The sequence below is a fragment of the Ptychodera flava genome (assembly GCF_041260155.1).
Source record: "Ptychodera flava strain L36383 chromosome 23 unlocalized genomic scaffold, AS_Pfla_20210202 Scaffold_24__1_contigs__length_23054250_pilon, whole genome shotgun sequence".
Lineage (NCBI taxonomy): Eukaryota > Metazoa > Hemichordata > Enteropneusta > Ptychoderidae > Ptychodera > Ptychodera flava.
The window spans coordinates 6,193,963-6,208,236 of record NW_027248278.1 but is presented as its reverse complement, the minus strand read 5'-3'; the positions used below and the strand labels follow the sequence as shown (position 1 = coordinate 6,208,236).

Genomic DNA, 14,274 nt, shown 5'->3' with positions numbered 1-14,274 from the left:
CATGCTGTCAATGGCAGCCGTGTAGGACTGCTGTGCACAGCATTAATATCCAGCCTTTGAATTCTAACCTTTACGCTCAGTACAGCTCTGAAAAATCCTTAATCCTTTGACCCCTATTTCACTTTACAGAGGTCCAAGTTTGCCATTGAAAACAGCAGGATTAAACTATTTTATAGCAGTGAAAGGGGTAAAGGCAACACTTTTGTTTTAGCAAAGTCCATATTCCAGTTTTAACTGTTATTCAACCTAACTCTCAACTAGTAAACCTATCTAATCACCTTAAACAGAAAATGCATCCTCATATTTTTGACAGATGATATTCCAACTGACACGTATCAACATTCCTTCAAATGTTTTCATATTGCATCTGGATTACATCGCGAGCCAACCTTTCAAACAGTCACCAATAGTACAACCAAATTGTTCTCAGTAGTATGGTTGGAGCCATGCATCTATAAATAGGGAAGGATGTGTCGAGTCAAGTTGTCTACAGCAGATATGTTAAAACCATTTCATGGAGTAGTGGGCAGGATTAATATCAAAATCACAAATGTCGCTGAAAAATCTCACCTCTTTAGTCTTCTCATCAACTCTGACAATACTCTCCTTGTTGATTCCGAGCAGACGAGGCACAAGTTTGTTTTTCCCCTTCATCTTTTCCTGGAAGGGTAAGACCAAAGAGAAAGAAAATTTACAATCTATAAAGATGATATGAAAGACTGTCTTTGCCAGCAACTTGACCAGCATAGAGCATGTACAGACTTGCTTGACAAAGTCATGTTTTAATTGTGTCAGCAATAATTGCACAGTGGCTGTATATCTTGCAATATATACAGTATCCGAAAAATAGTGACATTCAATATTGCGTCACATGTTATTTTGTTTCAGAGATCATACACAAGCATTCAGTAATAAACTTTGAACTTGAAGTTGACATCAAATCCTTGTGATCAAACCTATCTTGCAAGTCTGTCTTTGCACATTTGTCTCTCTCTCTCTCTCTCTCTCTCTCTCTCTCTCTCTCTCTCTCTCTCTCTCTCTCTCTCTCTCTCTCACAATCAAATCACCACACTCAACCAAGTAATCACATTTTGACAACAACTGATGAAATGTTGCCATGGCAAAATCAGGTGGGCATAAATTCAATTCACATATCAACTCTCATACATCCATTATAATTGGCACATCAAAAGGTGTAAAGAGCGCTTTGAAATGAAATCTGCAAACAGCTTGAACAAAAAGACTAAAAAAGTCTTTTAAAATGCAGGCTTCAAAAGACATTTGTTTCTGGTGACTGTGCTGGCTGGGTGTTCTAGATGTATTGACAGTGAATTGAATTGAATTGCAGTAGAAATGCACAGACAGTTAGTTATAGGTTTGTAACATTTTCTCATTCAAAATAATTCTTGGAAAACAACCAAATGCATGAAAAAGCAAGTTATTTGTACGTCAGGACCACAAACATACAAATGTGGACAACCATATTGATCTCGTAAATTAAGTAAATTGAAATACCCATTGCCATGTACTGTGATGGTGACAAATTTTTCAAAACCAAATGTAGAAAGATGAACAGAAATAAGTGGTACATGTATGCCGGTACATATTTACCTATAAACAATGAATTTAAACTAACATGCCAGAGCGTCTGTATCCAGACAGACATAATGATGCACATTCACAAAATACAAAAGTTGATACACTTGGAAACATACAAACATGAATACACACACATACAGGGTATACATATGCATATACATATGATACATACATTCATACATGTACATACACATACATACCGGAAGTCAGCTTCATATACACTCTTAGGTATATTTCAAATATCATAGACAGAATTCCAATGTAACTGCCAATATGGGTATAGTGACCTTGCACGAACTCAAACACAATCACTGACTGACATACATACCAACATCTGGCACTAACTCTCCACGAACACAGCCATAGGTAAGCCTCGGCACACAGTTGACACTGCATTTCATCATAAAACAGATCAGTGAAATAAATAACTTTCACTTGCAAGCTGGTGAACAAGATTTAGCTCCAGAACAAAAAAGGCGGGAACTCATCAAAGAACACGGTGTGAGATTTATCTGCATTAAAAACTACATCAGTGCCATGAATAAAATGACATAATTTTACATGAAAACTAATTACTTCCCTAATGCCTGATATGCAAATTGAATCTCTCAGGAGATTATTTTGACCTTTGCAATCACTTCATTAACATGCTAAGCACAGACTGACATGATATACCGTACATTTCATTCATATTTTCCTGTCTTTCAAATTTTGTACACCTGCAGTTTGACGAATCAGTCTCTGCCCAGCTTGAAGGCTAGCCAGCGAAGGTGAAGTTAGTTTGCATACGACAAAATTTCAAAAAAGTCAAGGCTTTAGATGGTTGTGTGACACAGACATATAAGACGACTGATATCACAAAATGTATTTGATTTCTGAAATTGGCCTTTCTGAATTTCATTGACTTAAATATGAAAAGTAGGGAGTGAACAGAACCATATTATAATCTTTCAGTATCTTAGGGAGATGCACTTCCTTTTTGTCTATTATTAAGGCACCCTAGGACACACCTGCAATGACTATGATGTACTGAAGACCTACATTTTTCCCACGAAAAGTTTTGACATTGTGTTAGCCCGAGGCTACTGATGAACCACAACGGCATTTGTAACAATTCTGTTCAAATGTCAATAAAGCTGAAAAAATACCGATACAGTGAGGGATCCAGTTTTTAAATTTTTGCAAAATTCTTTTTGACTATGTGTTGACCACTGTATTGGGAAAGTCTCTTGTTCATAAGAACCGACTGCACAAATGAAAGAAATCACATGAGATGGGCGTATCATGATGAAGATTTTCATCTTAACAGGTATAATGGACATGAATAGATATTTCCTCTTTTATAATAAAACACAATATCTGAACATTGGAACAATTTTTGAAATGCAGAAATCATAGCCACCAGCTGCATATCAATTTTCACACATGTTGACATTTCTAATGGCCACCCTTTCCATTTGCTTTCAGAATTATTAACTTTATTGCCTTAATTCAAATCAGCAATATCATTCATATTTTCACTGGAGGCTGTTTATTGGACAAGTAATATCCTTTGGTTTCCGTTGCCATGATGATCAATAACATACAATTCATTGAACCATGGTATCAATATAAAAATGCCACAGGGACAACTTCTTGCAGAAATATGCACTGAGATTTTTTGTATGCTGTTTCCCATACTGACAGTAATTTGATGTGGCTGATGTGCAGCATCTCGGAAGCTGTTATCCAATTGGGTAGCCGAACCTTACCGTTATAATTGAATATTACAAATAGACTCCCTAAGTTGCTGTGAATAGTGACAATCGACCAATCAGATATAACCTTCTGAGGATGCTGCACATCAGCAGGTTTGATGCCAAACTCAAATACAACATGGAAAAAAGTTTCCAATTACAGTATGACGATAATGTTATCACAAAATCAAGCATGTTTTAACGTAGGATTCAGACTTGGTTATTTTGGTACAGACAGGTAATGCTCTGCTTCTGACTTGCAGCGTGTTTGTAAGGTTATATCTGATTGGTCGATTGTCACTATTCACAGCAACTTAGGGAGTTTATTTGTCTTATTCAATTATAACAGTAAGATTCTGCCAACCAATTGGATAACAGCTTCCAAATCGCTACAAGTCAGATCATGCTCTGTCATGGAACCATAGGATGTGAACCACAGGTCAGGAAGGTCTCAAGACCTCCCTGGACTTTCAGTTTCAACATCCGCATTTGAAATATTCATTTGATGGGATATTAGCAATCAAACCACAGCGACAGAGAGAGACACATGCTTGGGAATTCTGTTATCGATTTAAAAATATTTACAAATATCTGAAATGAGGAAAGGTAGTTGGTTTTTGTTACACCCGTTTTTCCCTTTCTTAGGGTCGACTATTTCTGTAGAAAACAATACAGTTATTCCAAGATTTGGTGATGGGAGTTTGGAAGTACAAACAACAGATATTATCAACAATTTACAGCCAAAGTTGGTTTTATCCCTTCAATTTCCAAGAGATCTGGTCCGTTCCATTCTTTAGCGGGTGTTCTCATCTCAGGAATAGAGATATATGAAACACGACACCCTTGTAAATCTATCTCCTTGGCTAGGGAGCACACAATGTTCCCCTTGGCTGGCAACAATCATCACATCTATGGCAACTGCAGAAAATTATTGGCTAAGTATTGGCAGTATTAATTTCCTATGTGCAAACACCTGAAAAAATTCCACATATACAGTTATAGTGGCTGCCTCTACTTCAAGCTACGGGCAGTTCAACAGGGCTGTAACTCTGCAAGGTTGCTAAATGGATTTTGCTACCATGGCAACAGCAATGGAAGCATTACTAAACTACTGTTTACCAGAACACTAAAGTCAAGTGGCTCACTTATTGAGGCAGAAAGCACCTTGGGGACAGATCTTCGGACTCTCAATTTTTCACAATACTTTCTAAGCTGCCACTTACCATACGGGCTCATTTCGAAGCTCTTTGAATAAGTAAATTTTCACCATCTCATTTGTGTGCAAATCGAAAATTTTACTTTTTTTTCATACAATTAACACAGGGATGGCGGACATTTTAAATTTCAAATATTAGTAAATTTAAGGTAATTTGCTTCTCTGGTACCAAAATTTGAACGGAGACCCTGATTTTTATTCTTGATTTTGAAAGAAAATGGTTAAAAGGTTTTTCTGACAAAAGTTTAAGTCTTTCACTTTCATGGTGCTTACTGTATAAACTTACAGTGATATAAAATGGCCGCCCATTTTTGCCTTGGTACTGCATCTTGAACATTTTACAAGGCAACGAAAGTGACACACGTCAAAAATTGGAGTTAAAGTATCCAAACATTATCCGTTAAATTTGATTAAACTGAAAAAGTCTGCACTTTAATCTATCACATTGCATGTCCACTACAACTAGAAACTACAACTAGAAACGTTTTTGTGAATGTTTCCAATGTTTGTATATTTCAGAATCACGCCATTACAAATGGTTAATTTACCATAGTAACACACACCTCACTGAGAAATCTTTGACACAAGTTCTGAATATGCGACCATTTGCCAAAAATAAATAAATATTAATCCTCTTTCTCCCAAGTTGTATTTATTTCTGTGGTTTGTCTATGGAGCCTGGTAGAAAGAGGATTAAAAGCCTTCTGAGAATTTTGATTTGCTGAGGAAAGTTACAGTATTGAATTTTTTCAAGACTTTATCCATAACAGATTTTACTAACATTAACATTAAACCCCTTCACAATTAAAAAGTGTGGTACATTCCTACTCTTTTCAATAGGCTGGGTCAATCCAAATACAGGAAAGTAGGAGAAAAGATTTGGCCTTTCTCACTCACTTTTAATTCAGACGCTGTTGTGTCGTTTGCTGATAATCTCTACACTGATAATCCTTGAATGGTAAATTTGTCTTAATTAGAATCTGGATTAATACGGGTGACGTACCGTACAAGATTGCTTGTACTTTAGACTCTCACGATATTTCCGAAGTCCGTCCTTTTCTAATAAAGTTATGAAGTACAATGACATTTTCATGATGAAGAAATCGTTGCTTCATTAATTTTACAGGAGAATGCCCCTTGGGCCTGGGGACACGTTCTTGTGCACTAATTTGAAGTACTTTGACTCTGTGTCCGTGAAGACCAGCTCAGAACCTGGTCATGTAAAAAAGTATCCAGTCTTGTTGTATATGTAGAAAATGGAAAATTTACTCTAACATTGGAAATGAAGCCATTTAAATTTCATATGTCAGTAAATTATCGGTACTTTGTTTCTCAAATGCCAAACTTCAGCCAATGATCCCTGATCTTTATTATTTATCGAGCAAGATAGTCATTTCGCGTTTCCATGAAAATGTTTGAGTTGAACCTTCTAGGCTATGTTGCAGTGTCTTGCATGCAGTATTCTGCGAAGTTTGCCATTATATTGTCATAATGTGTTTCAAGACACCGTAATACAAATACAAATTCTCTGATGACGATGAATAACATTGTAATATTCAGAATTCATGATCAGCACATCAAATACTGCTCATCTTTTCTTGGTCAAGAGTTTAAAATTTCTCCAACTCTGCCGCAATCCAAACAAATAAATCAGAGTTTCACCATAAATTTTCATCCGTATGAGCTCTGCTTTGAACACTGTTAGTCTTGATGTCAGTAAAATGACTGATTAAGCCATAATTGGCAGAATTAATTAGCATGACTTTAGAAGACGGATTAACAAGCTTATATACACAGAACATTCTTCTACAGCCATTATGGTGAAATGTTAACAAATCATTCTGCCAATCAAAACACTTACAAATATTACACTGAGATGAAAAATTATGACCACATCGTTTGGAAAGACAAATTTTCGCGAGCACCCAAGGAACTCCTCACCTTGTGTTCATACTTTTGGAACAATCATCATTAATTCCCTGAAATCAGCTAATCAAGTTTGCATTGAAGACTCGAGTGGGATCATGATTGGAAGTAAAAAAGCTGGTACACGCTCTGTATAAAACCTCCATTGATCATTAGTTGACTATTCAAAAGTACAGCAACTGCCATTCTCAACGCAGCGTGCATCCATCCTTACTGCAGAGGCCAATTTGGAGCATTCAATACCGCTTTGTACACCATGAAAATTCACTGAGAAAAATAATTACCAAACAATACTTGCTTTCTCTGCCAAAAAAAAAATAATTTGGATGCTCTGTCTATTTAATTCTAAGGGACATTTTACTTACGAATCTTGCAAACAAACAGTTATTCTAGGTAAATATTATCTCTCATAAAGTGGTTGACAGCAGCCACCTGTCTTAAGGTAGAATGCGCCTCGGGGACAGATATTCGGACTCTCAAACTTTTACAATTCTTTTCTGATCTACCACTTGTAGGGGTTCATTTTGAAGCTCTTGTTGTAAGAAAAGTTTTCACTGGCTTTATAGTTTTTTTAAATTTGAAAATTTTATTTTTCTACATGGAGTTAACACAGGGATGTTGGCCATTTGAATTTTAAATATCAGTAAATCTAGGTTATTTGTTTCTCTAGTACCAAAATGTGCACGGTGACCCCAGATTTTTATTCTTGATTTGAACGAGGATGGTTGAAAGATTCCTCAAGAGAAGTTTGAGCAAAAGTTTACGTCTTTCATTTCGAGGGGCATACTACCTTAATCAAAGAACACAGTAAATGATTTAACCTGTTCATCCCCAATTCCCTGTAAACAGGTTCACAATCAGCATTGTCAACAATAGATTTGGGACAAACCATGATGAAAAAGGGTTAATAGCTTTTGTTGATGAGTAAGCATCACCATCATTCCATCATTCCTCATATTTTTTTTCATTTGTTCTGCATTAAAAATTAAGACAAAACAAATAACAACTAAACAGATGGTCAGTAAGTATGTTTACATGTTGAAAACTCAAAAACAATAAATTTTTCTGAAAAACACTAGCATACTGTATTTTTAATCTTATACTGAGAAATCAAAAAGTTTAGCATTCAGGTTTTGAAAGAGCAATCATTTTGAAAAGGCTGGAAACGTTCTCTTGAAAGTCTGATAGACAACTGACAAATACATGTATGTTCTCCTGGGCACAGTCATTCAATTAGCTCAGAACAGGTGTAACATTAGAAATTATGAATAATAAATTATGTGCGAGTTAATTACTACTGGCTTTGGTTGTGTGCCGGGGCATTAATAAAGTTATTCAATTTAGAATATGAAATCAGGCTGACAATTGACACACTGCCTCTAGCCGTCACACATGTTGTTTAATTACAACCTCAAGTGGAACAAACTCTGAAGCTATATAATGTAATAAATTTATATTAGCTGGATCATATTTTCAGTGTTCAGCGCATGCACTGTTAAAAAACACACACTGTATCAATACTGGGTATGATTTCCGCATGGCGTAGCCATCAATAACGGGGATGGATGTGCTGTGTGTCTTTCAAATATCTGATTTATTACGGCTCTGGAATGACGATGGAAAATGTAGACAGGAAATAATGTCCTCACTGCTCTGTATTTCATTTCCAAGTTCAAAGGTACACATTTTTCACTGACTTTTTTGTGTAGAAGTTTAGGTTAAATTGAAATTGTTCAAAAAAATGACAAAGTTTTTCTGAATATTCCTCCTATTTTAGATTTTTATACTTTATCATTGTGCATGGCACTTACATTCAAACTTTTCAATAATTTATATATATGCCATAAGATAAACATTTTTAGGGTCACCTCACTCTTGTAAATGAAGGAAAAATTAAAACTGGTGTGCCTTGTCAGCCATTTCTGTCTGCTGTTACCTTAGCAACCATGCAGACAAGTGACCATCTCACAAATTCCTGATGAATTGTTGCAGTTGAACGCCTACTTGTCTTTTGTGGAAACAAAGTTATAAATAACGGACAGGACTATCGGTAAATATGAATTTACATTTTTCAATGGATGTAACACAGGCATCATGAATTTCACTTGGTATGGACTCGGCGTCTCCTAACTTTACATCTAAATGCAGTAACGACAACCCACGATGTTCGCCACGGCGTGCAATTTGCACAGATTGTTAAATTGCCTTTCAGGTGTGCTGACCCATATCTGTGTCTTCAAGTAAATTGCCCGTGCACAACAGTGAGCTCGACCCCACTTTGAGGCAAATATTAGCCGGATAACCCGTGATCTACTAAAACCCTCTGCAATTTCTGTCAATTAGCTTGTCTTTCCACTGTTACTGATACACACACACTTCACTGCAAATCACTTTACAAAAAATAGACTGGCATTATTTGCACAAACCTCAGAAAAATTTTACAGTTTGTAACACTTGTAATTTCTGTTCATGAATACGTTTCTCTTTTCAGCTTTTTAAAATATTCATATTTTGAAGGATTCAATGAAATGCTGAACTTTGACCTTTGAACCTTGATAATCATTGTTTTATCACCTGTCAATCAAACGATGACACTGTCAGAACTTCAGTTCTTGACGCCACTAACCTCCGGGAGAAAATAAATTAGGAAAGTAGTGAACTGACACGTAAATTCTGTTTCAATAATTACATCATATTTGAGATAGATTTCATTATTCAAACACGTTTTGACATATCCTGGTTTTGATATTAAATTCACTATGCATTGATCATTATTCAACGAATCTGCAATGAGGCTGGTTTTTCCTCTTTCTCAGTTTTTTTTAAAATAAAGTCAGCACAAACATGGCATTGTCAAGTATTTAGTCTGGATTTTTTCCAACTGAATAGCTCTGAAATCCTGCAGTTCCACTTTAAACATCATGTCCAAATGTCTTCCCTGCAGCCTGGATGTCTGGCTTTGCCAATCTTCTCACTGTTACACACTAATCAAACGGCGATTGCCCTGACAAGCGTGACACACAATTTAGGCCTTCTCTTTCTGAACACACACACAGCAAATTCCAGAAACTGTGTTGAAATTTTTGCATCAAGTTTAAGGTACAATGCACCTGAGAGACAGATATTCGGGATCTCAAATTTTGATAATACATGTACTACTAGGGGGTGATTTTGAAACTCCTTAAGTAAGTAAAGTTTTCACTGTCTTAGATTTGTCCAGCACTGACTGAAATCCTATCGCTAAGCTATAAAACACACCCAGCAATGGTATACCATGAGATTTTGACCAGTTCACGACATACATGCACGAGCGATAGCAGGTGCATATATGAGGTGAACTGGTCAAAATCGAGTGGTAAGCCGTCGCTGGGTGTGCTTTATTGCTATTATATCATAACAGAATATTGACATTCTGGCATGGAACGTCAGAAAAGGATTTTTGCTCTTGCTGAAAGCTCATGCTTGGTATATCGCAAATATATCACGGTTCTTTTCACATCTCGATCAATCTGATCGCTGCATTTGCACCATCAATATACTGGTATGATATAATTAACATTATCGGCAAGTTGACATGATTTTGCCCATGCGATAATGTACTGAAAAAAGACATCAAAAGTTACAGCTATAAGTATACAATAATGTGAACAAGATTATTGTTTTGACAAGCTTTCTCCAACTCATTCCATTAAAGTTAAAGCCACCGTCAAATCTTACATAAAAACATAGGCTAGTAAATTGCCCGCCCAAGCTGCAAGACCGTCAATATTTAATGAACAATTATAAATTCATATCGTTGGGGAAACTGCAGGTGCAAATTGATCCAGAGGATCATTAATATTGTAATGAATTGACTATTAATTAAACATCTATATGAAATTTGAAGTGACAGGACCTTTATTAATGAAAGAATTTTTCAACATTTAATGTAGTTTGCTGTCCCTTACAGAAGATCCTTCAAGTCATTTCATGTCTCTTGACAGGAATTCTGTGAATTGAGCATTTAACAGGGAATAAATGTTTGATAAGGGGTCAAGTTAACCACCTGATCCTTGTCTCCGGGGTATTGTGAAATATTCAAATCCGCATCACGAATCAAGCTACTTAAATTTTGGTATTCTGCAATACCTGACTAGATGGGCAGCGTACAACACACCGGTACACATGGGACATGAGCTTAAAAGCCGCTCTGAAGTGAATTTTGTGCTAGTCTTTTTGACTGTCTGAGAATTTTGCTGATTGGTTTCATTTTGATAATTAATGAACATTTCAAGGTGTTATTTTCCCATTCAAAGTAGAGACACATGGCCATTTAGATGGAAAACTATGGTTGGTTTTCTGTTGTCAATTGCTTCACGTCAAACACAGACAGACACGCCGGTACAACCATACAATACCTTCACTCTTATTTACACCAAATGACCTCATACACACATTTCATTTCATGAGGTGTGGTGTATACACATATAAAGCCATGGGTATACAGTGAGCAAATACCGGTCGGTAAACAGGCACAACCAGACACTTTTTCATCTAAACTATTTAGTGAGATACATGTACACATACACACAGCTGTGCATACAAATACACACACATACTGTATACACACATATACTGTACAGACAGACACATACCGATCTAGTTAATAATAACCATACCGTAGGTACAACTAAATACATTACACATTGAGACCACTGGGTTCTGTATATAACTAGCAAAAAATGTTTGAGTTACTTGTGGAAGATTTTGGAAATTTCTCTGTCTACACTCTACACCAGTACAGAACATGCAATGTTTTTGGTAAGAGAGAATTTCTCAGTTCTGCTCGGAGGACACATTGATGCTGAAACGAAAGATTTACATATGAATACTGGTCCACACTCATCCTTACAACATACAACTTAGGAAAGAAATCCAACCACATACACACACACACACACACATACACACACACACACACAAACACACACACACACACACACACAAGAAGACACAAATACAGCACCGTCCAAATTTACCCTTTGAGAGCTGAAATTTTTCCTACCAAAACTTTAGTGCAACATTTTACAAATTTTTATGAATTTGTCTGTAAATGTTCTGACAATTTTGGACCAAATGTACAGCATTTTTTATAAACTCTAGTTTTTGGTGGAAATTTTTTGGGGAAATCTGCAAAAAATAAAGGTGACAAAAAATTGACTTCGGCACTCAAAGATTAATCTGACACTTGTGAACTAACCTTGACCAGGAAGAATGTAATTCCGTAGGTTTTCAAGGATCTACACAGCTGAGTGTATCGCACTTTGGCGTCAAGTTCATTCACTCCTCGCAACTTCTTGTGTTCCTAATCACGGCAAAAGAGTAAAGACCAGTTACCGGTATATAAATATATGCTACAAAGAAGTATCATGAAAAAGTCTTTCTTTAATTATTTTCTGCTTGTATTTTAAACGGGATGATTGTGAAAAGTTTACTAAAATACTGTACTTTATGTCGTAAACCTTCTCCCAATACTCCTAGATTTTACTTGATATCATGACTTTATTCAAATGTGAACTTGTAATCAGCACAACATTTTGTTGTATCAGTACTTGTCCTTCTTTATCACAAATTCTGAACAGCTCACATAAATGCTGTTCATTTGACAAGGTCTGATAAGCAATGCTAAAATATGAAATCAGTTTGAATAACACATAAAAATTATCCTGACTTTGAAACTACCAAAATGCTGAAACGACTACATTGCTGACTTCTCTGACTCAACAAAAAAGTCGTAACACAAGATCTCATTGGTTGATCAAAATCAGCTCCTCATGATTCAGCCAACCAGCATTTCTGTAATATAATGTTTTAAGGTATACTCACTGCAAAGATTCGCTTTTCAACACCTTTTGTCTTGACATACTCTTTTGGAAGAATAAGTTTCAGACTGCAAGAGAACGGGAACTCGGTAAGCTGGTTAATGAAAGCAAAAATTTCAAGAAAATATGTTGGGGTGCCCAAAATATTTTCATGTCACTTTATTTCTCCAGGATGACTATGAATCTAGGATCACAATGAATGTTATAGATCTGTGTTTGTAATCTCAACACAAATTTGTTTTTGCACTAGTTCAACCTTAGCCTCTCATCCCTCTTCCAATATGTACAGGTCCATCTATGCCATAGAATGCAGTAGGGCTGTGCCATCATTTGGGAGTGAGTTTACCCATTCAAAACATGGTTTGGCCCAAACCCATTGTTATCAATGGCGATTAGGACCTGTTTACAGGGAACCAGGCGTGAACAGGTTAACAGTGAAGGGACTGTTTGAAACGTTCTTCTGTATCACATAACTCAGAACAGTAAACTTTACACAAAGTCGACTTACGAAATTTCATATTCACACAGAGAAGCTGCAAATATTCTCAATTTATCACAGAACTTTCACAAAGGACAGCACAATATCAAAATGTGGCTCTAGACTTACTCCAGAAATCCCGGTTTGTGTTTAGATTCAATGTGTTCACCATACTGAATCTGACACTGTGTACCTGCCAACTGACAGGCTTCATCTAGGGAGCAAGGGTGAGTTCCATTCAAAATATTGTCACGGCACTGAAAATGCAAAAATAAAACAGTCATTTTATCATAATCCACTCAACAATACAAAATGAATTTCATCAGAGAATAATCAATCTCCTTTTCGCCTGATGTATAATATTTGCAATTGGTAAGATCAGTAAATTTTCCAGATAGAAATTTCAACAAAACTTATCTTCTGACATTAATTTTGTCAATTTTGCAACATTTGAAACTTTAGAGATATCATTTGGCATCTTAAAATGTCCTGAAAGCATGGTCAACAGATGTATCTTTGGCCCTACTTGGGGACAGAAGATGGTTGAACATACCCACAGCAAAAGAAACTATCTGGTTATTATGTTTTCCCTCCAACTCCCTTCTTCCTAAACACAAGGTTTGGAGTGAAACAAATCTTTTGAAATTTCACAGTGACACGTTGAAGCCCAAAATGTTCACAGAAGGAGCCATTTTGTTCCTTTAATCTTGACATTCCCTGACAAACTGTCAGCAAATCTGTTTCTCTGTGATACTGTCATTCTGTCAAGCTGTCTAAGGGGTGTCACATCTTGTAAGGCTGCTCTTCGATAACACATTTCTCCAAATTATCACTCTTGACGTGCCCACTGATGAAGAAATCCCTGGACAAACCTGATTAATCTCTCATTTGTAACTCTTGTCTTAAAGAGACTGTGTGTCTGTGTCTTTCAGTCTGTGAGTCTACCCATCAACACAGAATTCACTGAAACCCTTTCCTTGCGTGGCAATATTGATAAAAATTCCACTTCACAAAACGGCAGCAATTTGAAGACAACACAAAGGCTACATGGTACTGTGTTTTGCTGACATTTGCTGTCAAAGTGAATGTCTACAGTGGTGGAGTGTATCACCAGGCACTTCAATGGCTGACACATTGTGCAGAGTCTCTGTTTTACAGATGTTCCTGACTATGGTTAATGCTTTGTATTATGTTCAAAAGGAAGCCCAACTAAAGTAGAAATTTAGCAAGTATCAATTCAGGCTACTGACTGAGTTATCAGGATTGTATTATTTCTTTCATGTTGAGTGTACTATGTATTATAGCTAAAACAAGTGACTATGTGCCCGAGGGTGGTGGGTGACCATTAACCCAACATCAGAAGGGAAAATGGTCTCCTGCCTCGAGGGTACATACATGTAGTCCCTTGTTTGGGCTATAATGTTTTTATTACATGCCACTCTTAGATTGTTTTCATTC

General features: G+C 36.4%; 1 protein-coding gene across 7 annotated transcripts in view; it reads right to left on the bottom strand.

Annotated features, from left to right (window-relative positions):
• The window catches only part of LOC139124895 (talin-1-like), a 162,942-nt gene that overhangs the window by 46,469 nt on the left and 102,199 nt on the right, over nucleotides 1-14,274 (bottom strand). For all 7 annotated transcript variants that reach the window (XM_070690997.1, XM_070690999.1, XM_070691001.1 and 4 more), the window contains exons 9-12: nucleotides 12,946-13,073; nucleotides 12,343-12,406; nucleotides 11,717-11,821; nucleotides 571-660 (exon numbers count right to left, since the gene is read on the bottom strand). In XM_070690997.1, the coding sequence (XP_070547098.1) occupies nucleotides 571-660; nucleotides 11,717-11,821; nucleotides 12,343-12,406; nucleotides 12,946-13,073 (387 nt within the window). The remainder of the gene's footprint in view (nucleotides 1-570; nucleotides 661-11,716; nucleotides 11,822-12,342; nucleotides 12,407-12,945; nucleotides 13,074-14,274) is intronic.